Source organism: Pyrgilauda ruficollis, unplaced genomic scaffold (genome assembly GCF_017590135.1).
Source record: "Pyrgilauda ruficollis isolate IOZ18807 unplaced genomic scaffold, ASM1759013v1 scaffold243, whole genome shotgun sequence".
Classification (NCBI taxonomy): Eukaryota; Metazoa; Chordata; class Aves; order Passeriformes; family Passeridae; genus Pyrgilauda; species Pyrgilauda ruficollis.
This window is the reverse complement of record NW_024523745.1, coordinates 166287-194268: the sequence shown is the minus strand read 5'-3', so window position 1 is coordinate 194268 and position 27982 is coordinate 166287. Positions and strand designations below refer to the sequence as shown.

Genomic DNA, 27982 nt, shown 5'->3' with positions numbered 1-27982 from the left:
CACTGCCACGAGCTGACGTGGGGCACAGGGGGACGAGCACCACCGGCCTCAGAGCACCTCACCGTTGTTTAACAGGGATTATGAGGGAAATTAAAGGAGTTTTTCCCCAAAATCCTTCTCAATCCAGTTCCCCTGCCTGCCGACGCACTGGGGCAGACTCCAGGCTCGTCAGCAAACCAGTAACTGAGGTGAGGAACAAGGTGGGATCAGAGCTCCAGGGAATCCCCCATGCCAAAACCCCATGGATTGAGGTGAGGAACAAGGTGGGATCAGAGCTCCAGGGAAACCCCCCCCCAAAATCCCATGGATTGAGGTGAGGAACAAGGTGGGATCAGAGCTCCAGGGAATCCCCCATCCCAAAACCCCATGGATTGAAGTGAGGAACAAGGTGGGATCAGAGCTCCAGGGAAACCCCCCCCCCTCAAAATCCCATGGATTGAGGTGAGGAACAAGGTGAGATCAGGGCCCCAGTGAAATCACCCCCACCCCAAACCCCCATGGATTGAGGTGAGGAACAAGGCGGGATCGGGCCCAGGGAATCCCCCCACGCCAAGATCCGATGGATTGAGGTGAGGAACAAGGCGGGATCAGAGCTCCAGGGAATCCCCATGCCAAACCCCCATGGATTGAGGTGAGGAACAAGGCGGGATCGGGCCCAGGGAATCCCCATGCCAAGATCCCAGGCAGCTGCAGATGGCGTTTCCCGGCCGGACGCTGGGCCAGCCCGAGCCCCGGGGCTGGCACCGGGGAAGGCGCTCGGGGACAACGGCGTGTCCGTGCCCCGGGCTGGGCTTCAGCTGTCTGCAGGGTTTATGATTCCTGTTCCCTGACAGCTGGGGCTGCCCCCAGCCCCGCTCCCGCAGGAGACCCCCGAGCGGGCTGCGGGCCGGGCTGGCAGCGCGGCGATGGGGCTGGGGGCGCCGGGACTGCCGGGCTGCTGTGGGGGAGCCCTCGGGGGCAGCGGGACCCCCGTGGCACCGCCCGGGGGTCTGGGACAGCGGCAGCCCCCGGGACGGGCCGGGGTACCGGGACCCCCCGCTCCGGTTTGAGGGGGGGGTCACAGACCCTTCCCGCCGCGCCGCGTGCGCCCGGACACATTTGACCGCCGCACCGCCGGAAACCCGTTCCGGGCAGGGCGTGGAGGGGGGGCGGTGGGACAAACTGTGGCGGGATGGGAGAGGACGGGACGGGATGCGATGGAATGGGATAGGATGGGACGGGACAGGACGGGTCGGGATGGGATGGGATGGGATGCGATGCGGTGAGATGGGAGAGGCGGAACGGGGCGGCGGCGGGGGAGGCCGGCGGAACGGAAGGACGCGGAACGGAAGGCGCACGGGCGCGTTTCCGGGGGCCGGCCCGGTGCGGCGGAGCGGCGATGGCGGCGGGCGGGCGGCGCTGAGGGACCGGCCATGGAGCGCGGGCCGGGCCGGCCCAGCCTGCAGCTCGTCCAGCAGGCCGTGCAGGCGCTCTACCACGACCCCGACCCCAGCGGCAAGGAGCGGGCGAGCTGCTGGCTGGGCGAACTGCAGCGCTCGGTGAGAGCCGCGGGCGGCGGGTACCGGGCCCGGGCTCGCGGGGAGGCCTCGGGCCCCATCCGGGGTGGGGCGAGGCAGGGAACGGCGGCTCCGTGGCGGCCTCGGGGAGCCTCTACACCGCCGCTTCCCGCAGCTCTGTGGCTGCCCCATCCCTGGGAGCGCTCTGGAGACAGACTGGGGACAAGGGATGGACAGGACACAGGGAATGGCTCCCAGTGCCAGAGGGCAGCCATGGATGGGATCTTGGCCATGAGGAATTCCTGGCTGGGCTGGAATTGCCAGAGCAGCTGGGGCTGCCCCTGCATCCCTGCAGTGCCCAAGGCCAGGCTGGACACTGGGGCTGGAGCAGCCTGGCACAGTGGGAGTGTCCCTGCTATGGCAGGGTGGCACTGCAGGGGCTCTGGGGTTCCTGCCCACCCACCCATTCCCCGGTTCCGTGATGAACACAAGGAGCGAGGGGCCGGGACGCTTGGCACAGAGGTAGCTGGGAAGGAGGAAGCGGCTCCCGGAGGGAAATCGGGGCTTCTCCTGCCGGCCGGGTGGGAGAGCCGCCGGGCCGTGAGGGGATGGAGCCACGGCCTCCTTCAGTCCCCGGAGCCCTCAGGACACACGCCCGGCTCTGGCGTGTTTGTCGGTGTTGTGTGGCCTCCTGTGGCCCTGCTGGAGCCGCTGTGTCCCCTCCCCTCCCTCAGGGGGTGGATGTTCCCCCCCGGAGCTGTGTTCCCTCTGTGCTCCCCCTTCCCCGAGCCCTCCCCAGGAGCGGGACGGGAAGGGCCGTGTCCTGCCCCTCCCTGCTCTGGGTGTCCCAGGGCCCCTGCCTGCTCTCTGGCCAATCCTGCCGCTCCTTGTTCCCACAAACTCCCGTTTTTCCCCGTTTCCCCCTGAATTCCGTGCCACGCTGCAGTTCCCATCGGAGCTCCCAAGGGAATGTGCACAGCTGGCTCTGGGGGCTCTGCTGCTGCTCCCCCATTTCCCCCAGGCAGGGGCTTTGCCACAGGAGGGAGATTCACATTTCAGGGGTCCCAGGCTCTCCTGAACCTGGGTGAGACCCCAGAATCCCTGTGCCAGGGACCCCCAAGCCTGGGGTGACCCAGCGGGGCCGGGGGCTGCCGGGGTGAGACCCCCAGGATTGCTGTTGGGTGAAGGGGTGTCCCCAGGCCGGGCAGCCCCATCCCCAGGAGAGTTTGGGCTTTTGGGGACTGATTTGTATTCCCAGGTGCTCTGGGAATCCCGGGGTCTCTGCTGCAGTTTCTCTGGGCTTTTCCCTGGGCTGTTTCTGATAGAATGGTAGTAGTAACAATAGCAATAATAATAGTAATGAAATCAGCAATAAGAATGTTGTTATTAACGCAGCAGCATTCCTGCTGCTCCCCTTTTGTTGGGTTACTCCCCCTGCTCCTCTCTGAGCCTTGTGTGCTGCTCCCAGAAGGAATCCCAGTTATTCCCACTTGTCCCAGGCCCAACCTGGTTCCGTCCAGCACCTTCCTCTCCTCGGAGCTGCTGAGTTATCCCAGCCCTGGTGGGGGCACTGAGGTGGCCCTCTTCAGCCTGGCATGGCCTGGCAGGGTGGGATGCCCCACTGGGACCTTTCCCACCTTGGGGTCATGGTGGCACTGGTGGCACTGGCTGTTTGTCCCTCAGGTGTCCCCATGTCCTGGTGTGGATGGAGGCACTGGGATTAACCCCCCAGGGGATGTTTGCTCGGATCCTCCTCTGTGCCAAGGCGTGTCCCTGCAGTGCCACTGTCACGGGCTGTTTGCTGGCACCCCTGGGCAGGCTGTGCCCCTTGCACAGCGTCCAGCCCTGCTCAGTTCTGTCCTGTTTGCCTCTGCTGGGAGCTCTCAGGGTGGGGTTCCTGCTGGTTTCTGCCTTTCTGGGGTTGTAATCACAGAATCCTGGAATGGCTGGGTGGGAAGGGGCCTCAGAGCCCCTGCAGTGCCACCCTGCCATGGCAGGGACACTCCCACTGCCCCAGGCTGCTCCAGCCCCAGTGTCCAGCCTGGCCTTGGGCACTGCCAGGCACAGTCTGTGGGGGCTGGCAGGGGGGCTGCCCCAGCCCCAGGGCACAGCTGTGAGCAGCACTGACAGCAGTGAGCCATGGAGTGCCCAGGGGTGCTGAGCAACCAGCCAGGGAGCAGAGGGCACACGGGGCAGGGGGTGAGCAGGAGGGGTGAGAGGGTGGTGAAGGACAGCAAGGGCAGATGCCTGCAGCCTTCTGAAGTGGGGTGATGGTGCTGTGTGTGGGGTGAAGCTTTCTGAAGTTGTATCTGTAGGATGCATCCTATCCTTGGGATGAGAAGACAAAGCCTAAAGCTGAGTTTGGGTGCCTGGGTCACTCTGTGGGGTTCAGGTTTGGCACTGGGGACCCCCAAACCTGAGTGAGATCCCCACACTTCCCATCCCTGGGATCTCTGGCAGGATGTGGGGTTCAGGTTTGGGTCTGGAGGTCCTGGGGGCTCAGGTTTGTCCCTCAGCTCCCCCAGCAGCCTCATTCTGGCCTTTCCTGCTGGCTGTTCCTGGAAAATGGGGCTGGACGTGGCAGAGCAGCTCTGAGCTCAGCTGAAGGTGCAAGTTGACCTAAATCCCAGAATCTGAGGCTCCTTCAGCCACCGTGTGCTGGGAGCTGTGTGAAGGCTGACTGCAGACTAGCTGGGGTTTCCTCAGGCACAGGGATTGGGATTGGCCTTGTCCCAGCTTTCCCAGCTTCATGGCTGGAGTTTCTCTGTGTGCCTGGTGTCTGGAGCAGAGCCCTGGGAGAATGTTCCGTGTGGATCCGTGGCTGTGAGCTGAGTGTTGGGGTTTTGGTGTGGATCAAGTGGAGGTTGCTTTGGGTTTCAGTGGGGGTTTGGCTGTATAGAATTCCTGCATGTGCCATGAGGAGTCTCAGGCACAGAAACAGCTTCTCTGGTGCTCACAGCCCATTAATAATTGTGCTCTTTGCTGAGCTGGGCTCCCAGACGGATTATCCGTGTGCCCTGGGACTGGTGGGTTTGGGAGGATCTCCTGTGTCTGCCACCGTGTCCATCCAGACTGGGAATTACCATCCTGTTAATTGAGGGGAAAAGAGTTTAGTGAGAGGGTTTGGTGGGATTCTGGCTGTTGCAGGTGTGGAGTTTAACTCCTTGTTTATTCCCAGCGTGGGAATTCCCTGTGAGGATAAATAAATCCAGGTGGGCTGTTTATGACAGCAGTGGCTCCGGTTTTTCTCACTCCCTGTTAGAGTCATTCCAGGTGAGTTTTACACCAGGAGTAGCTGGAGTTACAGCACCTGGGCAGGGAGCAGCAGAGCCTGGAAACAGCAGAGGAGCTTGTCTGAAGGCTCTGAAGGGCTCTGCTTGACCACACTGTGGTCAGTGGTGGTGATGACCAGCATTCCGTGGGGAAAATGTGCAGTGTCCCCTGGGAAGCTGCAGGGAGCTTCCACCTGGATGTGGCAGGGATGGATCCACCGGCCGTGGGGTTGAACCTGGAGGGGTTGAGGAGCTGTGGGGGGTGGCACCTGGGGACACGGGGCAGTGGTGGCCTCGGCAGTGCTGGGCAACTGTTGGACTCAATGGGCTCTGGGGGTTCCCAGCCCAGAGAATCCTGTGGAAAGGAGGAAGGGAGAGGAGAGGGGAGCACGTGGGGTGCTGAGGGTCCCAGTCTTCCCCCTTGTCTGGGCCCTTTGGGTTCTGCAGTTGGCTCCAGCTGCATTCCAGGCTCTAGTGGAAAGAGCTCCTAGCAGAAATTTGGGAGTGGGGTCAGGAGCTAGGCCCTGTGCTATTATTGCCAGCTATAATGTTTTCCTTTTCCATGTGCAAGAGACTGGGTTTTCCTGGGAATCAGCCTGGATCATGCTGATCCTGCCTGGTGTTGCCCTCTGGTTCCCCTGGCAATGCTGGAGAGCCCTGGGAGCCCTGGCCCAGGATTTGGGTCTGGAGCATTGTTGGGGTGGAGCCTCTGGGCACGGCTGTCCTGCCTGGGGGAGAGATTTGGAAAGGGGATTATTTTGTCTTCCAGGCTGGAACGCAGCTGGAAGCGAGGATGGGCAGGCAGTGGTTTATAACAAAGGGCTCTTTGGCTTTTGGAGTGACCGGCCAAGAGTTGTGATGGAATTGCCTTCATGTGAGGCTGGATTGAGGGACAGAGCTGGGCTTTAGGGACGCAGAGGTTTTATTTCACTCTGGATTGAGCTCAGGGAAGTCCTGTGGCCCAAAGGCTGTCAGAGACCAGGGCTGTGAAGCTCATGGAATTGGCTCAGGTTTTGTTCCCAGTTTCCACATCAGCTGGATTTGGGATTTTTAACCATGGTGGCCAGGGAGGTTTGGAGTCCCCATCCCTGCAGGTGTCCAAGGAAGGACTGGACGTGGCACTCAGTGCTGTGGGCTGTGGACAGGGTGGGATGGGGCACAGCTTGGACTTGAAGGTCTTTTCTAACCTGGGTGACTCTGGGGTTCAGTGAGTCTGTTCCCATGCCCCAGCCCAGCCAGGGGGCTCTGGAGTCTCACCAGCGCCCCAATCCCACCCTCAGGACCAGGTTCAGACCAGCCTGGCACCGGCTGGAGCTGCCCCGAGGCTGGGCAGGCCATGGGCTCCTGCCTGGCTCTCCTCCAGCTCTCGGGCACATTGGTGTTCTAGTCCTGGTGTGGGCCCTCAGATGATTCCATATTGTGATTGCAGTCTGGGGAGACTTTATCCAACCCCTCCTGCCACCTGTCCCTTGTTGGGTTCTCTCTGTGTTTGTTTCCATGTGAGACTCCACTTAGCCCAGAAAAGCCTCTGGTTGCCCTTTCCTGCAGGGGTGGGACATGGATCCCTGTGGAATGCGCTCTCCTGAAGGGGCTGTGGGATCTCTGCCGTGTAAGGTCTGTTATGGAGCTGCTCTGTCCTCCTCAGCTGGGTGTCCCAGTGCCAGCACCTGCCCGATCCCAGCCTGGGGATGGCAGCACAGTGTGGGCTCTGCAGCCAGGGCTGTTTGGGGAGTCAGGGAATGGCTGGGTGGAAAGGGACCTCAGAGCCCCTGCAGTGCCACCCTGCCATGGCAGGGACACTCCCACTGTGCCAGGCTGCTCCAGCCCCAGTGTCCAGCCTGGCCTTGGGCACTCCAGGGATGCAGGGGCAGCCCCAGCTGCTCTGGCAATTCCAGCCCAGCCAGGAATTCCTCATGGCCAAGATCCCATCCATGGCTGCCCTCTGGCACTGGGAGCCATTCCCTGTGTCCTGTCCATCCCTTGTTCCCAGTCCCTCTGCAGCTCTCCTGGAGCCCCTTCAGGCCCTGCCAGGGCTCTGAGCTCTCCCTGGATCCTTCTCCTCTCCATGTGAGCCCCCCCAGCTCTCCCAGCCTGGATCCCTGGGAACTGAGGGGCTCCAGCCCTGGAGCAGCTGTGGGGCCTCTCTGGACTCTCTCTGGCAGGACAGGGCTGTGTTTCCATTGGGAATTTGGACTGTCTGCAGCACCCTGATCCCTCCCAGCCCTGCCCACTGACCACAGCGTGGTTTTCCCACAGGTCCATGCTTGGGAGATCTCGGACCAGCTGCTGCAGATCCACCAGGATGTGGAGTCCTGCTACTTCGCGGCGCAGACCATGAAGATGAAGATCCAAACTTCTTTTTATGAACTCCCCACGGATTCCCATGCCTCACTCCGGGACTCCTTGCTGTCCCACATCCAGAACTTGAAGGACTTGTCCCCAGTCATTGTCACACAGGTTGGTGATGGAAGGGGGAGTGGAGCTGCTCCCTCCATGTCCTGCTCCTGGCAGTCACTCTGGGACTGCTCTCCCTGGGCTGGAAAACAGGGAAGGCTGATCCCTGCTCCTGGCCTGGCATGAGATTGTTTTCCCTCCTTCATCACTTGGTTCCTCTAGTTACATCCATTACTTCATCCTAGTTTGCTGTTTGGAGAGGAGGAGCAGGGGTTTTCCTGTGCTCTGCCATGGAGACCAAAGCCCTGGGTGTTCAGGGGGCTTTCTCTGCACCCTTCATTCCCATTATCCATGCATTCCTGTGGCACTGGGGGGCCTGACACCTGCAGGCTGAGCCAGGGTGCTCCTGCAGCCCCTGAGTGTTGTGGCAGGGAATGTCAGCCCTCGGGGCAGCCGGTGTTCCACAGTTCACCGCAGGGATTGCGCACAGACAGGGATGATGGAGATGGATCCTGGAGTTCCCTGCCCATGGGCCATGTTGGGAATGATTCCTGAGTTGTCTGCTGGCAGGGATGTTAGGGGTGGATTCCAGAGCTGGCTGCCAGCCCTGTCTCCTGGGCACATCCCAGCACTCCCCACATTGATCCATGTGTTTTCCATTCCCTTCCAGCTCGCTTTGGCAATAGCTGATCTTGCCCTGCAGATGGCTTCGTGGAAGGGCTGTGTGCAGACACTGGTGGAGAAGTGAGTGACTGTTCCTGCCTCTGGCCTGGGGACTGTTCTGTGGGCTGTGTCAGGCGGGTGTGGTGCAGGAAAAGGATGTTTTTCTCCCGTGGTGGCTGATTTCAGCTACCCTGTGTGGTGGCAGGAGGGGCTGTCTGCTGTGCATGCTTCCCTGCTCACAGCCCAACACTCAGCGCTTTTCCTCATCCCTGTTTTGTTAGGGATGATCCCTCTTCCCTCAGCTGTGTCTGTGCTGTGGATTGGAGCAGTGGGGCTGGAGCCAGTCACTGTTGGGTGTCCCTAGATGTCCCCACAGGATGACACACGCTGCTGCACAGTGACAGCAATAGCCCCTGCAGCTGCCGCCACCCTGAGTCCATTGGCAGCAGGAGGGGGTGGGATTTGTCCAGGCAGTGGCACCTGGACTGCCAGAGCTCATGGGCTGGGAAAGCTTCTGTTACTGCCCTGTTGGAAATCTGGGCTGAGCCATCCTGGAGGCTCCTCTTGGCAGGGCTGTGGCTGGACACTGCGTGTCCTTGGAGGAGGACTATTGCTGAATCTGTGGAATATGGAGTTGTGGGATGCTTGGGGTGGGAAGGGACCATAGAGCCCTGCTGTGGTCCGGGGCGCCCTGCAGCCCTCGCTGTGCCGTTCCCAGTGCTGAGGTGTGCCCTGTCCCTGTGGCAGGTACAGCAATGACGTGACGTCGCTGCCCTTCCTGCTGGAGATCCTGACGGTGCTGCCCGAGGAGGTGCACAGCCGCTCACTGCGCATCGGGGCCAACCGCCGCACCGAGATCATCGAGGACCTGGCCTACTACTCCAGCACCGTGGTGTCACTGCTGGTGAGCAGCCTCCAGCTGCCTCTGCCCCACGGCTCCCAGCCCGCCTCAGGGCATCGGGGCATTGCCTGGGCTGGAAAAGCCCTCAGAGCCCACGTGTCCAACCATCCACCACTGACCGTGTCCCCGGGTGCCACATCCACGTGGCTTTGAAATCCCTGCAGGGATGGGGACTCCAAGCCTCCCTGGGCAGCTGTGCCAGGGATGGACAGCCCTTTCCAGGAAGGAATTTTTCCAGTATCCAACCTGAGCCTCCCCTGGCACAGCTTAAGGCTGCTTCCCCTTGTCCTGTATCAGGAGATGGAGCTGAGCTGTGCCCTCTGCCCAGCAGCTCAGGTGTGGCTGGAGAAGCCTCTTCCCCCATTCCATGTTTATCCCAGCAGAGTTCCCTGCCAGTGCCACTGCAGCCTTTGGGGCAGCCCAACTCCACCTGTTCTGGGAGAAGTTATCTGAGCAAGTTCTTGCTCACTCTGAAATTACTTCACCTTCCTCGAGTCCCCTTCCAGGGCCACCCTGCCCAGCCAACCCCAGCTTTTCCAGGGACACCTGGGAGATCCTGGCTGGAGTATCAGGAGTCCCCACACTGTGCTATCCTCTCCAGCCCCATCTTTTCGTGGGACTCCTGGGATATGCCAGATGGCACATCAAGGGGCCTCCCACTGGGCTGTCCCTTCCAGCCATGTCCAGCCCCAGCTTTTCCCAGGGTCCCTGGGAGATCCTGGTTGACATGCTGGGGACACAGGCAGTGTCAGCTCACTCTGGTGCTCGTGGCTGCTCAGAGCTGACACAGGATCACCAAGGGCTGGCCCTGTCCCTGCACATTCCTGCTCCCTCTGCACCTGCCTGAAGCTTTCCTGAGCTTTCCCTGTTGGTGCCAGCATGGGCATTTCACCACCTACCTGGAGAGCCAAATTTATATTTTCTGTGTGGGATTTAAATGCCAAATTACCATCTTCAGTTACAAAATGGGGGGTTAAAGCAGCATTCCAGGGACTGTGATGAGGTCCAACATTCTGCCTTTAGGACTGAAGTGTCAAGTGAGATCTCTGGAAGCTCCTGTGCAGGGATTCCTGGGCCAGTCCAGGGTGTCTGGGATCTTTCTCCATGTCCTGCCTGTCCACCTCTTCCCCCTTTCCCTGTGCTATTCGAGGCTGGGGCTTTGGGCAGGGCTCTGCTGGTGCTGGGCTGCACCGGGAGCATTGGCCAGCACGGGGAATGAGCTGCTGCCATCCCACATCTCGGCACATCCTGGCTTGGACACTGGGGTGGCATGTTTGGAATGTCCCTCAGGACAGGTCTGACTCTCAGCACCAGCTTCTCTTTGCAGAGATGGTTTTTTGGGAGAAGAGTTACACTGGGATTTGTCAGGTGTGAACATCTCTGCTGGCTGTGCTCTGCTGGCCCAACACAGGATCCTGCAGGAGTGGGAATGAGGGAGGCACTCCAACTGCTCTTCCTGCTCCTGTGGGCTCTGTCTGTCCCTGTCACTGTGTCCAGGGCTGGTGACAGGGATGCTGGGAGCAGCCTCCTTCTGGAATGTTCTCATGTGGACTCCAGGATGTTACTGGTTATTTCTCATGGATCACCTGGAGTCAGATCCTGACCGGCTCTGCTGCGTCCCTGCAGGTGACCTGTGTGGAGAAGGCGGGCAATGAGGAGAAAATGCTCATCAAAATCTTCCGGTGCCTGGGCAGCTGGTTCAACCTGGGTGTCCTGGACAGCACCTTCATGGCCAACAGCAAGCTGCTGTCCCTGCTCTTCGAGGTGCTGGTGAGTGTTTCCCAGGAGGTAGGGGGGTTCCAGGGTGGGGCCCCTGGGGAATCCCAGCAGGACTGAGGCATGGAGCAGGCAGTCCCTGTGCTGGGAAGTGCAGGCAGGGAAGTACCACTGCCCACGAGGTGCCAGGTGAGGTTTGTCCACCGAGGGGTGCCAGGTGAGGTTTGTCATCCTCGTGGCTGGGCATCTGAAGCCTCTGTTGGGGTTTGATGGTCAAACCAGGGGGGTTGAGGTTATTTTGGTTTCTTCCCAGATTGTCAGTAAAGCAGTATTCCTTTTCTGACCCTTTCTCTTCGGAAGATCCACTCACGGAGGTGATGGGGTGTTTGTCTGGCTGAGTGTGGGAGGGCTGGAGGTGTGGAAAGTCCTGTGCCACTGAGCCAGGGCAGGCAGGGAGTGGAGCCAGAGCGAGGAATTCCTGGAGGATGGAGGTTTCTGCTGCAGAGATTGTCTGTCCCTCCTCCCTGTTTCACATGGGATCCCTCATTTGCATGATTCAATCAATGACAAATGCAGATGAGGGCTCCCAAGGAAGGATATCCATGCAGGATCCTGAATATCCATGTGGGATCCTGCTTTGAGTGGAGCTGTAGCAGGAGCTGCTCCCAGGACAGGCTGTGGGGCTCACCAGCCTGTTTAGTGGGTAATGGCACTTTAGGTGGGGTGTTTTTACTTCCTCCCCTTCTCCCTTCAGTGGCACCAGGAATTGTTTCCCAAATCCATTGAGATCTCGTTCAGTAGGACTCACAGAGTCTCTTCTCCTTTGTTTCCTCCATGCTTGCTCTCTCCTGGTTCTCTCTATGTCCTGTCTCCTTCCCTGTAGATGCCCCTCGCTCAGTCACCACCCATGGAATTCACTGACCCCCCAGACCTTCCCTGGTCAATATTCCACTTGTTGTGGAAACCTCGTCTCCATCCCCACCAAGGACTCCCCAGCTCCCACCTCTCCTCCCAGTGGGAGTGATGGCTCTGTGTCCAGCCAGGTGATGAGCAGCATGGTGGTTTCCTTCCTTCCCGGCTGCCCTGGGTTCCAGCTGGTGTTTTCCCTCCTGTGTTTGCCAGGGAAGTTGCCAGGTCCCTTGAGGAAGGGTCAGTCTGACTTGGAGTGTCCAGGGAAGCAGGTTCTGAGGCCAGTGCGGGGTAGTGGGGGCTTTGGCTGTGCAGGACCTCTACAAAGTGTTTCCACAGAATTCTTTGGGTTGGAATATATCTCCAAGATCAAATCCAGCCATTGTGGGACCAAGAACAAAAACCTGGTGGTTTCATTACTGTCTGGTGCATGATATAATTGGGGCTATGGAGGGGCAGCTCCCGTCCCTGCTCTGGTGACCAGTTACAGGACTCGGGGAACAGCTGGAGCTGTGCCAGGGAGGGTCAGGATGGAAAGCAGGAGAGGTTCTTCCCCAGAGGGTGCTGGGCACTGCCCAGGCTCCCTGGGGAATGGGCACAGCTCTGAGGCTGCCAGAGGTGCAGGCCAGGGTGCAGGCTCCCAGGGGTGCACAGGCTGGGATTGTTGGGGTGTCTGTGCAGGGCCAGGAGCTGGATCTGTGATCCCTGTGCTCCCTTCCAGCTCAGGAGATTCCATGACCCTTTAATAATTGCTGGGCTTTTGTGCCTTGCAGCAACAGGACAAGACCTCGTCCAACCTGCACGAGGCTGCGTCGGACTGCGTGTGCTCGGCCCTCTACGCCATCGAGAACGTGGAGACCAACCTGCCCCTGGCCCTGCAGCTCTTCCAGGGCGTGCTCACCCTCGAGAGTGCCTATCACATGGCTGTGGCACGGGAGGACCTGGACAAGTGAGGGACAGGGACCTGCGCTGTGGCTGGGAGGGGCGGGCAGGACAGCGCTGGCCCAGCTGGTGCCATGGCAGCCTCCAAACGGAGATAGCAGTGCCAGGAGCATCAGCAGTGCCCCCCCCTGTGCTGGGCACTTGTGGGGTCACACCCAAATCCTGGGGGCAGGTTTGGGCCCCTCACTGCAAGAGAGTCATGGAGGGGCCAGGGGCTGAGCTGCACTGGAACTGTGCCCTCACTGGGCTTTTGGAGAAGTTCGAGATCAGTATTTCAGCAGATTTGCTTATTGGAGCCCAGTGTTTGCACCCACTTCCCCTGCTGAAGCGTCTCCCAGCTGCTGGCACAGCACGAGTTGGGGTTGCTCTCTCTGGCCAAGGCCCTGGGCACGTTTTGGCCTGGCCGTGCCCCACACTGGGGTAGAGCCCGTGAGGCTGGTCCAGCCCTTGTCCTGCCTTGTCCCTCCGCAGGGTGCTCAACTACTGCCGTGTGTTCACCGAGCTGTGCGAGACCTTCCTGGACAAGATCGTGTGCACGCCGGGCCAGGGCCTGGGCGACCTGCGCACGCTGGAGCTGCTGCTCATCTGCGCGGGGCACCCGCAGTACGAGGTGAGCAGCAGCCAGGCACAGCGGGACACCTTCCTGCTGCCGCCACTGCCTTGTGGGCTGCGGGCTCTGCAATCCCTGCTCCGCGCTCCTGGGCAGGAGCCTGGCTTCGCGTTTCCTTCCGCGTGCCCTGGAATTGCCAGCACGGCTCTGAAACCCCTGTTAGTGCTCTCCCACACGTTAAAGTCGAGCTCAGTGGGGATTTGTGGTTCTGGGACTTTTGCCCTGTGAGTGACTGAAATGCTGGTTCACATGGAAGCAGCTGTCCACCTGTCTTAGGAGCAAAACTTGTCATTGTTTTGGTCTCTTTATCCTTTATTTAATTCTTCATCATTTTATTCTTCCCAAACCTTTAAGTGCCAGTAGCTGATCCCTGCCTGTGTTCAGTGGATGGAGGCTGCTGCCTGGCTGATTTGCCATGGGAGGTGCAGGGCACCTGTGCTCCAGCAGGCCCCACGTGCTCCCTGGGGTCCCTGGGACCCTTTTCTTCCCTTCCCAGGTCTGTTAAGCTCAGTTTTCCTCGGCCATGACCTCATCCATCAATGCCATCAGTGCTGAGGGGGACATGGAGCTCTGTAGCTGTTTCTGACTAAATCCACACTTGTGGTTTTTGTGCAATAACCACACAATAAAGAAAAGAACCCTCCACAAAGGGGCTGCATGCACTTCCAGCCCAAGCTGCTCCCAGAACCTCAGGCCCTGCTCTGGGGTGGTTCTGGGCCAGAGAGGCTTTGGCTGCCAAGGGCTGGGGCAGCTCTCCAGGGTCTCTGAGGGGTCCCAAGCCCTTTATTAAGTGACAGGCAGAGAAATCAGTGGATCTGGGGCAGCTGGCCCCTGTGTCACTACTGTGTGGCACAGCAGCTCTGACACATCTGTGGTGCTGCCACTGCTGCCACCCAGGGAGGGTTTCTCTTTCTCCGTTGGGACCACTGACAGAGTGGGGAAAAAACATTCTGCTATATTCTGTTATTCTGTAACAAAATGCTATATTTTTCTTTCCAAACAGGTGGTAGAAATTTCCTTTAACTTCTGGTATAGACTGGGGGAGCACCTGTACAAGACGGACGATGCTGTGATCCACAGCATCTTCAAAGCCTACATCCAGCGCCTGCTGCACGCGCTGGCCCGGCACTGCCAGCTCGACTCCGACCACGTAAGGGCCCCGAGGAACAGCTGGGATGTGTGTGTGTCCCTATGGAGCTGCCAGGGCAGTGGGACATGTGTGTCCCCTTGGAAACTGTGTTGTCCCTGCTTGAGGCAGTTTTATTGGGATAAGGATGGCATGGCTCACTAGCCACAGCTGGTATCTTCTTCCATGCAGTCTGGAATGGTTTGTTCTCCCCTCCTCATCCCCTTGCTTCCCATCCCTTCCTCCACTTGTTGGAGCAGGAATACAGTGTGTGCTCAGGCTGGTCATGTTTTCCTTGGGCACAGCTCTCCAGAGCCTCCAGCAGCCTGCTCTGTGACAGGAGGGCAGGAATGCTGGATCTCCTTGAAACAGAATCACTGGTGTTCCCCTGGCTGTGGCTGAGTGGGAACCTGAACTCCCCTGAGCTGCCCTTGTGCTCTCCCTCAGGAGGGAGTCCCAGAGGAGACCGATGACTTCGGGGAGTTCCGGATGCGTGTGTCAGACCTGGTGAAAGACCTGATCTTCCTGGTGGGCTCGGTGGAGTGTTTTGCTCAGGTGGGTTTGCAGCAGTGCACTGAGGTGCAGGCAAATGCCAAGGGAGGTCACCAAGCCCTGGTGGCCTTTGGGACTGGAGGAGGTCACACACATCCCTTGCACAAGGAAGTGTGTGGTGGGAACTGTTGTGGGAGAGCAGGAGGTGTGGGAGCAGCAGGAGGTTTCTGACATTTTGGGGAAAGCCACTCTGGTCCCACAGTACCAGGGTGGCCTGTGGGATGTGGGGTTTCTGCAGGCCCACGCCTGGGGCAGGAGTTTGGGGATGGGAGGGGTCAGGAACAGGGCCTTGGGGGCGGGGGTTGGTGACAGGGGCTCGTGGCCCCTCGGTGACCGTCCCTCCTGCAGCTCTACGCGACGCTCAAGGACGGGAACCCGCCCTGGGAGGTGACAGAAGCCGTGCTCTTCATCATGGCCTCCATCGCCAAGAGCGTCGACCAGTGAGTCCTGCCCGTGGCCAGGGAGCTGGGGGCTAGGGCTGCCTCCGTGTGACACAGACACCACAAATATCCCAAGGACATTCCCTTCCTTGGCAGTGTCCAAGGCCAGGTTGGACCTGGCTTGGAACCAGCTGGGACTGTGGAAGGTGTCCCTACCGTGGCAGGGGTGGCACTGGAGGGGCTTTGAGGTCTGTTCACACCCAAACCGTTCACTGGGGATCCTTCCACATCCAGGTGGAGTTTTCCTAGGTATCCTTAGGGAAGGTTAAGTCACTGAAAGTGTTTCCTCCTATGTTAGTGGCAGTGGAAGCATGGGCAGATGATACCCAGGGTGGTGAGCCCGCAGTGAGTCCTGTGCACTGCCAGCAGTGGGACAACCCAGCTGACCTTCCCTGGGCTTGGAATGCTGGGACACTGGGATCCCCATCACTCTCTTCCCTGGGAGGCTGTGAATGCTGTCACTCCTTTTCCCGAGGAGGCTAGTAACGCCATCCCTCTCTTCCTTGTGAGGCTGGGAATCCTATCCCACTGCTCCCCAGGCACCTGGAGGAGTCACCTCAGTCCCTTCACATCATCAGTTCCTGTTATCTGTGTTCAGGCTGCTCCTGCTTGCTTTTCCAATGCCTTGTTCCTGGGAGTGCTGGCTGGAAGCACTGGGGGCTCTGCCCCCACCAGCCTGGGATCACCCCATCACACCCTCCTGCAGCAGAGGAGGCAGTTCCCAGATAATGAACCCCCTTGTTCTCATGTCCCCCAGCAGTGGTGGGGCTCAGTTCCCAGATAATGAACCCCCTTGGTTCTTGTGTCCCCCTGGTAGTGGTGGGGCTCAGTTCCCAGATAATGAACCCCCTTGGTTCTTGTGTCCCCCAGCAGTGGTGGGGCTCAGTTCCCAGATAATGAACCCCCTGGTTCTCATGTCCCCCAGCAGTGGTGGGGCTCTCCCTGGAGGCATTCAGTGTTCCCTGTGTGTTTCCTGCTGTGGCACTGGTGTCCGTGGGGCTGAGCCCCATCCTCGCAGGGTTTGTCCCCGCGTGCTCTGAGTCACATTCCCCGTTCAGAGCATCCTGTCTGGCGGTGGGTCCGGCAGCCCCTGCCGGCCCACTCCGGGCGCTGAGCCGAGGCTGTCCCGCAGGGAGAACAACCCGACGCTGGTGGAGGTGCTGGAGGGCGTGGTGCGGCTGCCCGAGTCGGTGCACACGGCCGTGCGCTACACCAGCATCGAGCTGGTGGGCGAGATGAGCGAGGTGGTGGACAGGAACCCGCAATTCCTGGGTGAGTCCCGTGCCCCCGCGGCCCCGCCGCGCCCACCGCCCCCTGACCGAGCCCCTGTCTCCGCAGATCCCGTGCTGGGCTACCTGATGAAGGGGCTCTGTGACCGGCGCCTGGCGTCGGCCGCGGCCAAGGCCATCCACAACATCTGCTCCGTGTGCCGGGACCACATGGCCCAGCACTTCTCGGGGCTGCTGGAGATCGCCCGCGCCCTCGACTCCTTCGCGCTGTCGCCCGAGGCCGCCGTGGGGCTGCTCAAGGGTGGGTATCCCTGGCGCCTGCCAGGGTATCCATGGAAACTGCTGGGGTATCCACGGGAGTTGCTCCCCAGGGTGCTGAGCCCCATCCTCACAGCGTTTGTCCTGATGTGCCCCAAGTCCCATTCCACATGCAGAGCGTCCTCAGGAGTTCCCTTGGGGCTGGAGGCAGAAATAAATCCTAGATTGGTAACTGTCCCCATCCCTGAGACAGAGCTCAAGGACTGTCCTGGGCTGGGTATGTGGGAAGAACGTGTGGGAAATGCTGAGAGCCAGGCTGGCAGTGGGTCACTGCTCCTTCCAAACTCTGGGAATCACCTGCTGGACACAGAGGGTGGAGATTTGGGAATATTGGTAATTCTTTTAGAGCGTTTGGGCTCAAGAACAGAGATTTTTAACTCAAGAGTGTTGATGTCTCGCTGGACTGTTGGGTACCATGAGCCTCCTCAACCATGGCTGGTTTTGGGGATGTGCCTTACAAATTTTCAATGAATTCCAATGCTGTTGGAGCCTTTACCCCAGAGCCAGGGAGCCTTCCCTGCAGTCGTTTGCTGCCTGGGAGACAAAACTGCCCTTGTTCCACTGGATGCCCCAGCACCAGCCAAGCTGCTCCTCTCCCTGCCAGAGGGTTTTCTCCCCCTCAGAATGAGCCAGGAATTCCAGAGCCAGGGAGGTTTCCCCCTGGGGTGGTTGGCACCACAGCCAGGTCCTCGCTGTGCTGGAGCTGGGAGTGAGCTGCTGCCCGTTGGGAGTGGGAGCAGCTCAGTGCTCCTCGTGTTCCATGGCTGGGAGCCCCAAAGTGCCTTCCCTGGAGATTCCTGGGATCTCGTAGTGCTGCTCGACTGGGACAGGGACACTGGGGACACTTGGCTGGCCCAGATGTGCTTGTGGCATCTGTTGGCCTGTCCCTCATGCTAGCGTCGCTCCCTGCTGGGATTGAAGCGTTTCGGTGTCTGGTTTAACCAGAGCCAGGTTCAGCTGTGGGGAAACTCTCCCAGGCCCTGCCACTGTCCTGCAGCCATTCCATCTGGGAATGTCATTGCCCCTCCGCCCTCCCGTGCTGCATCCCTGCCCCTGAGCCGTGTGTGTCCTTGCAGGGACGGCGCTGGTGCTGGCCCGGCTGCCCCTGGAGAAGATCTCGGAGTGCCTGAGTGAGCTCTGCGCCGTGCAGGTGCTGGCGCTCAAGAAGGTGCGTCTGGATGGGTGGGACAGCAGCTGGGAGGGGACAGTGGGGACAGTGGCCAGGCCCCAGCCCTGCTATGGCAACTGTGTCCTCAGAGCCAGAGGTGTATCCTAGAGTAGTGGAATTGTTTGGGTTGGAGAAGCCCCTGGAGCCCCTTGAGTCCAACTGCTCCCCAGCACTGCCAAGGCCACCACTGGCTGTGTCCCCAAGTGCCACAGCCGCACAGCTTCTAAATCCCTTCAGGGATGGGGACTCCACCCCTGCGCTGGGCAGCTGTGCCAGTGCTAGGAAGTTTCCCCAATATCCAACCAGACCCTCCCCTGGCACAGCTTGAAGCCATTCCCTCTCATCCTGTCACTTGTTCCGTGGTGGCAAGGCCCAGCACCCACACAGGACATGTCCAGGACTGAGCCCTTCCCTAGTCCCACCTGAGGAGGTGCAGAGGTGCTGCTGGTGGGGGCAGTGTCCAGGCAGTGTCTTCCCAGGGCTACCTGTGCTCCTGAACTCCTATCCTTTTCCCTTGTTTTCCAGCTGCTCTCCCAGGAGCCAAGCAATGGCCTCTCCTCAGACCCTACAGTGCCCCTGGATCGACTCGCCGTCATCTTCAGGTGAGGAAGGAGCTGGGGCCCTGCTGCTCCCCCAGAGCCTGAATCTGCACCGCCTCCTTCTCCCCAGCCCTTGGGAAGTGGGCTGGAAGTCTCTGCTTCCCCAGGTTCCAGCACCCGACCAGTTCCTGGTCCACTTCCCAGAGTTCCAACCCTTTTCCTTTGCTTTAATCCCAAACCCCCCTTAACCCTTGGCTGTTCCCACAGACACACCAACCCCATTGTTGAGAACGGCCAGGTCCACCCGTGCCAAAAAGTCATTCAGGAGGTGCGTGGGAGAGGGCTGGGATTTGGGGAGAGGGTTCTGGTGGGGGTTTTGGGGTGGGGGTTTCCAGGGGTGGGGGTACCTGGGGTGTTGTACAGAGTCCCAGTCCCTGGCTGCCAGGGGATCCATGTGTCTGCCCAGGGCTGCACGGGAGGGGAGCTGTAGGGCACCCTCCTGTCCCTCCTGGAAGCAGGGATTGGGGTGTGGAGGGGGAAATCTGAGGCTTCAGCCCTCTGGAAGGGTCCTGGCTCTGGGAATGCCCCAGGTGTTTGATTTCCCTGCCCGTGTCTCATTTGCTGCACTGGAGGGAATGAATCAGCCCAGGCTCCTCCAGAAAGCTTTTCTCCCTCATCTGCCATCCCCCTGGGATCGGGGTGTTCTGGGACCGGGAGGGAGTGGGCGGTGTCCCGGCTGGGGTGTGACCCCTCCCGCGTGTCCGTGCCCAGATCTGGCCGGTGCTGTCGGAGACCCTGAACAAGCACAGTGCCGACAACCGCATCGTGGAGCGCTGCTGCCGCTGCCTGCGCTTCGCCGTGCGCTGCGTGGGCAAGGGCTCGGCCGCGCTGCTGCAGCCCCTCGTCACCCAGGTGCGCGGGGCTCGGGGGGCCGGGGCTGCCGCGGGGGCTCGCTCGGGTCGCTGTGCCTGCCGCGAGCGCCGCAGGGGCGGCTGTGGGCACTGGGAAGTGCCGCGGTGAATCCTGGCAGTCTTGGGAATTCCAGCATAAACCCGTGGGGAGGAGAGAGGCTTTGGAAGAGGTTGTGGATCCCTCTGTGTGTGTGTGTGATTTGGGAGGAGTGTGTGAAACCCTGCATGGTGCAGCTCCCTGGGGAGGTAACCCAGCCTGAGGGAAGGATCCTTGAATCCCAGAGCTGGTGTTCCCTGCACCGCTTGGCTCCTGCCGGGCTCCATGGGGAAGCTTCCATGGAGAAGTGCTGCTGGCCCAGGTGGCCTCAGCACAGAGATGCTCCCAGGACCTGAGCAAGTCCATTGGGATGTCCCTGCCCACAGGGGACAGGCTGGGCCCGGAGGGATGTGGGGTCAGGGCAGACCTGGCGATGCCTGTGCAGCGTTCCTGTCTCCCCAGATGGTGAATGTGTACCGGGAACACCAGCACTCCTGTTTCCTCTACCTGGGCAGCATCCTGGTGGATGAGTACGGCATGGAGGAGGGCTGCCGGCAGGGCCTGCTCGACATGCTGCAGGTGGGGCCCCAAACCACAGCGTCACTCAGGGTGGAAAATCCCTCAGACCACACCGAGTCCAACCATCCCCCAGCACTGCTGAGGCCACCACTGACCCTGTCGCCAAGTGCCACATCCACACAGCTTTTCAGTCCCTCTGGGGGTGGGGACTCCACCCCTGTCCTGGGCAGCTGTGCCAGGGCTGGACAGCCCTTTCCAGGGGGAATTTTCCCTAATATCCAGTCTCTATATAGAATCTCAGACTGGTTTGGGTGAGAAGGGACCTTGGAGCCCATTCGTGGGCAGGGCCACTTTCCACTGTCCCAGGCTGTCCCCAGCCCCCACCAGCCTGTCCTTGGATGCTTCCAGGGATGGGGCAGCCCTAGCCTGGTCCATGTGGGGAAGGGCCCTTGAGGAGTGATCCCAGGTAGTTGCTGATGGATCCCTGTTCTCCCCAGGCTCTCTGCATCCCCACCTTCCAGCTCCTGGAGCAACCCAACGGCCTCCAGAACCACCCGGACACCGTGGATGACCTCTTCCGCCTGGCAGCCAGGTGCCACCTCCTTCACAGGCCCCCCGGCCCCCCTCCCCTCGCGGAGGGTCCCCGTGAGCACCCATGGGGGCAGTGGAGCGGGGAGAGGCAGGTCCTGCCCTGACGTCCGTGTGTGTCCCCGGCAGGTTCATCCAGCGCAGCCCCATCACCCTGCTGCGCAGCCAGGTGATGATCCCCATCCTGCAGTGGGCCATCGCTGCCACCACCCTGGACCACCGGGACGCCAACTGCAGCGTCATGAAATTCCTGCGGGATCTGATCCACACTGGGGTGGCCAACGACGTGAGTGACCCGCTGGCACGTTGCTCAGGAGGCTCTTCCTCCATGGGGATGTCACCATGGATTCATGGAATGGGTTGGTGGGAAGGGACCTCAGAGCCCCTGCAGTGCCACCCCTGCTGTGGGCAGGGACACCTCCCACTGTCCCGGGCTGCTCCACACCCCGTCAGCCCCACCATCCTCATCTGCCCTGTCCGCTTGTCCCCACAAGCCACCCTGGTTTCTCCACCGCTGCTGGCCGAGAAGCTCTGGGGTTTGCCTGCAGAGCGAGGAGCTTACCCCTGTCCCCAGGCCCTGCCCACCCCCTTCTCCTTCCTCCCACAGCATGAAGAGGACTTTGAGGTGCGGAAGGAGCTCATCAACCAGGTGATGACCCAGCTGGGGCAGCAGCTCGTGAACCAGCTCCTGCAGACGTGCTGCTTCTGCCTCCCGCCCTACACCCTGCCCGACGTCGCCGAGGTGCTCTGGGAGATCATGCAGATCGACCGCCCGGTGAGGGGAGCGACCCCAGAGGGCAGGGCTGGGACCCCGAAGCTCTGCCGAGGCAGGGCCCGGGAGCCAAGCCGGGCTCCACATTCCGAGTTCCTCCCTTTCCCTGGCACAGACGTTCTGCCGCTGGCTGGAGAACTCGCTGAAGGGGTTGCCAAAGGAAACCACGGGCGGAGCCATCCAGGTGACACACAAACAGCTCACCGACTTCCACAAGCAGGTCACCAGGTGAGTGGCACCGGGACCTCCAGCTGGCACCAGCTCCCTCCTTCAGGCTGGCCTCCAGCAGCCCCAGCCCCAGCCCTGCCTGTGCTGCTGATCCTGCTGGGATGTGCCATCTGCCTGCACGGGCACACGGAGCCCTGGGGCTGCGTGGTGCCTTTGCTGTCACCCAACGGGTTTTTCTGCCCGGCCTGATCCCTGCAGAGCTGCAGCCCTTCCTGAGCCACCTCCTCATCCCCATGAGTCACTGGTTCCAGCTGCCAGGCCCTGCCCAGGCCTGTCCCTTCCCAGGGCCACCAGCTGCTTTGGGAACGTCAGCTCTCTCTGCCTGGCTCCATCTCACCCCTGGACAAATCCCAGAGGCTGAGTGCCCAGGGGCAGCTGGTTCCTTCCACCCAGCCACCACTGTGGTGGCACACAGGGACAGTCCTGGGGGCTGCTGACCTCATTCTGCCCTGATGATTGTCCCTTCATCTCTCCCAACACCTTGGAGCCCAGCTGCCACACTCCCACCTCCCATCCCTCAGCAGGACACCTTCCCTGGGTCCCAAATGTCCCCTTGGGGTCACCCCCTGATGTCACCCCTTGTCTTGCAGTGCTGAGGAATGTAAACAAGTCTGCTGGGCTCTGAGGGACTTCACCCGCCTGTTCCGATAGCTCCGGCTCCACATGGCACCTGTCTCCCAGGTAAGGGCCTGGCTCCTGTCCCTGCCCCACAGGACATCGGGGACAAAGGGCTGAAGCTCCCTTCCTCCTCCCAGGAATGTCTTTAAGGAGAAGACAGGAAACAGCAACCCAAGAATGTGTCCCACAATCAGCCGAGGGCTCTCGCCCGCTCCAGCGCGTCCCCGAGTCCGGAGCCACGGGAGGAGGGCTCGGGGGTCCCGGCGGCCGCGCGTTCCGGGGCTCGGCCACCGCCACGAGCAGCAGCCCCAGGGCAGCACCTCCAACCCAACTGCAACCCACCAGGCACCGGAGCCACGCGGGTCCCCCCGGGTCCGCCCGGCAGCAAAAGAAGTAGAAAAACTTTCTGTGAAATGGAGACAAAAAAAGAAGGAAAAGAAACAAACAAAAAACAAACAGTACAAATTGTTTAGGAAGATGGGGGGTCAGTCGGGGGTCCTGGGGCGCTGCCCCCCTGAGCCCACCGTGGCCTGCCTGGCGCCGACTCCCAGAGACGACGCAGGCGGGACGGACTCTGCAAATAGAGATTTATATTTTATTTTGTTCTGCTTTTTTTGTTTGTTTTCTTGTTTGGTTTTTTTCTGGTTTTTTTTTTCCCTTTTTCGGGGTTTTCTTTGGTTTGATTTTGGGGTAGGAGGCGGTGGCTCGAGTGCGGGCAGGGCGGGCGGGCGCATGCGGTTCCCTCCGGGGGTGTGTAGCCATCTCGAGAACAATAAAAAACAACAAAAAACTGAAAAAATAAATTAAAACCTCCCAAGGTCCCTCTGGTTCTCCTCCCAGGGCTGGGGCTGCTTTGTGCCCCCCCCAGTGCTGGGTACCCCCCATCCCTGGGGGCTCCAGGTCCAAGGTGGCCCCAGCCCGTTTTCTTGCTGTTTCCCCCGAAAGTCCCAGGGGGATTATCCTTGCAATGCAGGGAGGGTGGGGGGTCACAGTGCCCTTCCCCTGCAGAGCGCCCTGGTGCTGGTCACTGGCAGCTCTGGGGGGACAGGGACAGGGATGAGGACGGTGCTGGGTGGACCGGCCCACCAGCCGAGATGGCCACAGCGTGACTCACCCCGGCTGGCAGTGCCACGGCTGTCCCCGCTCCCTGTCAGTGGGGCAGGGGCCCGGGCAGCGCCCAGGGCCCCGCGGAGGGGCCGGGCGGGGGCTGCGCCGGCGGCAGCCGCTGGTGGCTCTGCCACAGCTGGTGCAGCTCCTTGAACTGCTCCACCATCCTGTCCTTGAGGTCGGGGTGCGAGATCTGCAGCGGGATGCTGTCGGCCGACCAGGAGAGCTCCCCGGAGAACATCTCCAGCAGCAGCCGCGCCGCCACCGGCACCACCTGCGGGAGCGCAGGGCGTCACCGCGGCAGGGACCCCGCCCGAGCCCCCGGCACGGCCCCTCACCTGCACCGTGATCAGCTTCTTCTCCTTGGGCTTCTGGTCCGGCCACTCCTCGCCGAAGCACAGGAAGATCTCAAAGGGGGGCGGGGTGGGGGTCTGCCCCTTCTGGAACTGGATGAGGCCTGCGGGGCCCCACACCGCGGTGAGGGCCACCCCGAGAGCCAGCCGGTGACCCCCCTCCCAGCTCTGTCCCCCCATTCCACCAGTGCCAGCTGGTGTCCCCACCATTCCAGCTGGTGTCCCCATTGCACACTTGTCCCCCTGATGCCACCATGTGCCTGGTGCGCCCCCACCCCAGCTGGCCTCTCCATCCCAATCCATTGCCCTCGAGGGTCACAGGGCCACCTCCCCTTCCCCTCTGACCGTTGAGGAAGCCCTCGAGGCTGAAGAGCTTGGTCCTTCTCTCCCTCTGGATGGGGTTGGGGCCGGGCTGGGGAGCGGCGCACGGCCCCGTCCAGAAGACCTTGCACTGGCAGAGCCGGAGGGCAAAGAGGTCCTGGCCCTGGAGCTCCAGGATGAGCCCTCGGTCCAGCACGTCCAGCAGCTGGTGGGTGTAGAAGCGCTGCTTCTCGTTGGGAATGGCGTCGGGAGCAGGGAAGGGCACCTGCTCCAGCGTCAGGGGCCCGAAGAGCTCCTCCTGCTCCCTCGTGGGCTCCAGGCTGCTGTGGAACAGCCGGCAGCCGTGCGGGTTGCTGACGGTCAGGGCGCACACCTGGCGGCCCCGGTACTGGAACTTCAGCTCCAGGTCAGTCACTGCCGGGGGGCCAGGGGTCAGCGGGGCTGGGAGCACCCCCTGGGCCCCCCATCCATCCCACTCTGTGCCCACAGTCACCCCAACCCAGCCACCCCATGGCCACCATGGCCCCCTCACCCAGCGGCCCTGTGCCCACTCCCATCCACCCCATACCCTTCCAGCCATGACATGGCCTCGCCACAGCCATGGCCACCCCAGCCAGCGCCCCCAGCCCCCCCAGCCCTGCTCACGTGGCAGCGTGTGGGGGCTGACGAGCAGGTCGGGGATCAGGTGCTCCGTCGGTGCCACCGGGCAGGTGGATGAGGGCCCCGGGGGGCCCAGGGGGGGCCCCATCTCAGCGAGGGCGCCGGGGAGCAGCTCAGGGCCCCCGTGGGTGCCCCCCGCCTCCCCCTGGAGCAGGGCCGGGGGGGGAGGCCCAAAGGGCCCCCCGGGGGGGCAGTGGCCAGCAAAGGGGGGGGCCTCCTCCTTGGCCCAGGGGTAGGGGGGCAGCAGGTCTCCCCCGTGCTGCGTGTCTGGAGCAGAGAGGGGGGTCAGAGGGGGCACCCCAGCCCCCCTGACACCCGACCCACCCTGAGCCCCCCACTCACCATGGATGCTCAGGGATGTCATCTTGTGGAGCTGCAGGGCAGAGTGGGCGTTACAGGGACCCCCTGGGGCATCCCCGGTTTGGGGATCCCCCCACCCTGAGCCCCCCCAGATACCTGGCTGACGTCTTCCTCCCCGCTGCAGCCATAGTCATCCTCGTCTCCCCCGTCTGCAAGGTTGAGAGGGGCTGGGAAAACAGAGGGAACTGGGGGGATATTGAGGGGTTCTGGGGACTCATGGGGGGGATATTGAGGGGTTCTGGGGACTCATGGGGCACTGAGGCTTCACAGGGGGGTGGGTCCCTTGGGGGGGCAGGTCTCTGGGGCACTGGGTCCTTGTGGGGTGTGGGGGCTGCTGGGGGCTGGGACCTCACGGGGTGCTGGGCTTTGTGGGTGTGGGGGACTGGGGGGATGTCAGGTCTTTGTGGGGTGCTGGGACTTCGGGGGCCGCTCAAAGGCCTCCGCAGAGCCCGTCGTACCTGCGCCCCCGGGGGGCTCCTCGCAGAGCTCGTAGACGCGGAAGGGCTGGGCCGGGGAGCCGCGGGGCCCGTCCACCAGCAGCCGGAACTCGCGGCTCTTGTTGAGCGCGCAGCGCAGCGTGGCCTTCCAGCGCGGGGGGTCCGGCGGGTCCCCGGCCCGGAACCGGCCCGTCTCCTGCGCCCACGCCTGCGGGGGGGTCAGCCCCGCCACCCCCAGCCTGCCTGTCCCCGCGTGCGGGTCCCCCTTGCCACCCCCATCCCATGTCCCCCCATCGTCTTTGTCACCCCATCCCGTGTCCCTTGTCACCCATCACCCTGTCACTCCTGTGCCTTGTCCCCCAGATCCCCACTGCACCCATCCCATGTCCCCCTTGTCACCCCATCACCCTGTCACCCCTATTCTGTTTCTCCTATACCCCTACTGTCCCCATGCCGCGTCCCCCTTGTCACCCGTCCCACATCGCCCCCGTCCCGTGTCCCCCAGGCCCGCACGGTCCCCATCCCAGTGCCCGTTGTCCCTCCCGCCCCGTGTCCCCGGTGTCACCTTGAAGATGGTGTCGTGGTCCTGGGGCCCCGGGGGGTTCCTGGTGGCGTGTCCCCAGGGGATGACGAAGCGGCGGTGCTCGGGGTCGAGCCAGCGCAGCCCCGGGAAGCGCCGGCTGCTCACCTGGGCCACCAGCCAGGGCTTGAGGCGCACCCGCCGCGGGGGCTCCATGGCCTGGGGACCCCAGCGGGCACCGCGTCACCCCGCGGCCGCCCTCGCTCCGAAAGAGGAACCGGGCCCGCACGGGCCCGGGGAGCCCCGGTTCCGCTTTCAGGGCCGGGAGGGGGCGAGGCCCCCCCGAGCTCTGCGCCCCCGTGGGCGCCGGGGGCGTCACCCGCACCCCGAAAGCAGAAGCTGCGGTGGCTGCGGGGAAAGAAAAGAGGAGCTGAGAAGGGGAGGGGACAGGAGGGACAGGAGACACACAGAGAGAGGGACACGGGACAGTGGGATGTGGGGGGATGGAGGGGACACAGGACAGGGGACACGAGGGACAAGGGGAGGACACGGGATGGGAAACGCGGGGACGCAGCGTGGACAAGGGGAGTGCGGTGCTCGGGGTCGAGCCAGCGCAGCCCCGGGAAGCGCCGGCTGCTCACCTGGGCCACCAGCCAGGGCTTGAGGCGCACCCGCCGCGGGGGCTCCATGGCCTGGGGACCCCAGCGGGCACCGCGTCACCCCGCGGCCGCCCTCGCTCCGAAAGAGGAACCGGGCCCGCACGGGCCCGGGGAGCCCCGGTTCCGCTTTCAGGGCCGGGAGGGGGCGAGGCCCCCCCGAGCTCTGCGCCCCCGTGGGCGCCGGGGGCGTCACCCGCACCCCGAAAGCAGAAGCTGCGGTGGCTTCGGGGAAAGAAAAGAGGAGCTGAGAAGTGGAGGGGACAGGAGGGACAGGAGGGACACAGAGAGAGGAACACGGGACAGTGGGATGTGGGGGGATGGAGGGGACACAGGACAGGGGACACGAGGGACAAGGGGAGGACACGGGATGGGAAACGCGGGGACGCAGCGTGGACAAGGGGAGTGCACAGGGGACAGGGGACACACGGGGGATGGGGGACACATGGGGACGACACTGAGGACATGAGGACGTGGAGGGACACGGGAAACACGGGAGACGGGACATGGAGAAGGGAGGAGGGGCACGGGTGACATGAGGAGAGAGGGGACACAGGATGGAGAGGACACGGTCCATCCACGGTCCATAGGACGAGGGGGGGCAGGGGGTGGCACAGGAGGGATGGTGGGACACGGAGAGCACGTGCGGGACACGGGGACACGGGAGGTCCCCACCGCGGTCCTTGTGCGGTCACAGAAGCCCCGCGAGGGGAGCCCCCCGCTCCCCTCGAGCCGGGGGTCCCCGCCGGTCCCCACGCGTGTCGCACGGACGGCCCGGCCGCGGCCACCGCGCCTGGGCACGGCGTGTCCGGGCTGCCGCGCCCCTCGCGGACGGGGCACTGTCCCCGCGTGTCCCCGCGGCTTTTCCCGGCCATCTCGGCACCGCCCCGCCACGGCGCCCACTGCCGCGGCCCCTCCCCACGGGCCCCCTCCCCACGGGGTCCCACCCCACGGGAATCCCCCGCGGACCCCCCGCGCCCGTCGGGAGCGGCCCCGGCTCTCACCTGCGCTCGGGCCGCTCCCGGGGCCGCCGCCCGGCGCTTCCGCACGGGCACCGGGCGTGGGCGTGGGGCGAGACCGGCCGGGACCGCCCCGGGACACGGGGCGTGCACCGGGGCTCCCCGTGTCCCCACAGGACCCCCCGCGTGTCACCTCCTCGTGTCCCTCCGAGCCCCCACGGCTTCACCCCAGGTCCCCCTCCTCGGTCCCCCGTGTCCCCCCCGTGTCCCCACCCTCGTGTCCCCCTCCCGCGTCCCGCCCCGTCTCCCCGGCTGTCAGCCCGCACTGCTCGCAGACCCCTCATTAACATACTATTTGCATATATTTGCATACACAGCGCCCAGTTCCCTCTCCACGTGACGCGCGGGGATCTCCGCGGTGGGCGGGGACACCGGGGCGCCTTTGCGGACTTTGATTGGCCGCACTCTCTGTCATTCATCTGCGGGCGCACCGGCGCTCCCGCCCCCTAGCCCCGCCCCGAGGCAGCTGTCTGTCAATGAGGGGGCGTGGTTTAGATGGGCGTGACCAAGGGCTGCCAATAACGTAGCGGGAATGGGCGGGTCCTGCCCGGGGTGGGGCTGCTCACAAGACACGGGGTGGGGGCGGGGCCTCTCGGGGCGG

At 62.5% G+C, this 27982-nt stretch overlaps 2 protein-coding genes across 6 annotated transcripts; one reads left to right on the top strand and one right to left on the bottom strand.

Moving 5' to 3' along the window:
- Positions 1 to 1346: 1346 nt before the first annotated feature.
- Positions 1347 to 22546, top strand: TNPO3 (transportin 3). 2 transcript variants are annotated; one of them, XM_041470239.1, is made up of 23 exons: positions 1347 to 1538; positions 7025 to 7225; positions 7833 to 7906; positions 8573 to 8729; positions 10353 to 10496; positions 12125 to 12300; positions 12765 to 12903; positions 13907 to 14053; positions 14477 to 14584; positions 14930 to 15021; positions 16154 to 16293; positions 16360 to 16551; positions 17645 to 17736; positions 18262 to 18338; positions 18543 to 18603; positions 19047 to 19187; positions 19686 to 19802; positions 20240 to 20334; positions 20460 to 20616; positions 20938 to 21105; positions 21218 to 21330; positions 21921 to 22011; positions 22086 to 22546. In XM_041470239.1, exons 1-22 carry the CDS (start codon positions 1413 to 1415, stop codon positions 21979 to 21981), a joined length of 2778 nt encoding a protein of 925 aa, XP_041326173.1. In that variant the 5' UTR covers positions 1347 to 1412; the 3' UTR covers positions 21982 to 22011; positions 22086 to 22546. The 2 variants fall into 2 exon arrangements, with proteins under 2 accessions (XP_041326173.1, XP_041326172.1); XM_041470238.1 differs by having other exon boundaries at positions 16154 to 16551.
- On the bottom strand, positions 22539 to 27956 carry IRF5 (interferon regulatory factor 5). Of its 4 annotated transcripts, none has more exons than XM_041470241.1 (9): positions 27367 to 27940; positions 25752 to 26114; positions 25208 to 25394; positions 24846 to 24898; positions 24732 to 24762; positions 24375 to 24656; positions 23754 to 24143; positions 23063 to 23512; positions 22539 to 22710 (listed from the first exon to the last, which is right to left on the bottom strand). In XM_041470241.1, exons 2-9 carry the CDS (start codon positions 25920 to 25922, stop codon positions 22544 to 22546), a joined length of 1731 nt encoding a protein of 576 aa, XP_041326175.1. In that variant the 5' UTR covers positions 25923 to 26114; positions 27367 to 27940; the 3' UTR covers positions 22539 to 22543. The 4 variants fall into 4 exon arrangements, with proteins under 4 accessions (XP_041326175.1, XP_041326176.1, XP_041326177.1 ...); XM_041470243.1 differs by lacking the exon at positions 22539 to 22710 and having other exon boundaries at positions 22959 to 23329; positions 23394 to 23512; positions 24846 to 24916; positions 27367 to 27953; XM_041470244.1 differs by lacking the exon at positions 22539 to 22710 and having other exon boundaries at positions 22959 to 23329; positions 23394 to 23512; positions 27367 to 27950.
- Between the last annotated feature and the right edge of the window lie 26 nt (positions 27957 to 27982).

Bases quoted from the DNA above. Each gene is read 5' to 3' on its own strand.
- TNPO3 (XM_041470238.1), top strand. From the start codon at position 1,413: ATGGAGCGCGGGCCGGGCCGGCCCAGCCTGCAGCTCGTCCAGCAGGCC. The intron at 7,226-7,832 runs GTTGGTGATGGA...ATTCCCTTCCAG, and splicing joins CCCCAGTCATTGTCACACAG to CTCGCTTTGGCAATAGCTGA. The intron at 12,301-12,764 runs GTGAGGGACAGG...GTCCCTCCGCAG, and splicing joins GCACGGGAGGACCTGGACAA to GGTGCTCAACTACTGCCGTG.
- IRF5 (XM_041470241.1), bottom strand. From the start codon at position 25,922: ATGGAGCCCCCGCGGCGGGTGCGCCTCAAGCCCTGGCTGGTGGCCCAG. The intron at 25,395-25,751 runs GTGACACCGGGG...ACCCCCCCGCAG, and splicing joins ACCACGACACCATCTTCAAG to GCGTGGGCGCAGGAGACGGG. The intron at 24,144-24,374 runs GTGAGCAGGGCT...GCCCCCCGGCAG, and splicing joins CAGCCCCCACACGCTGCCAC to TGACTGACCTGGAGCTGAAG.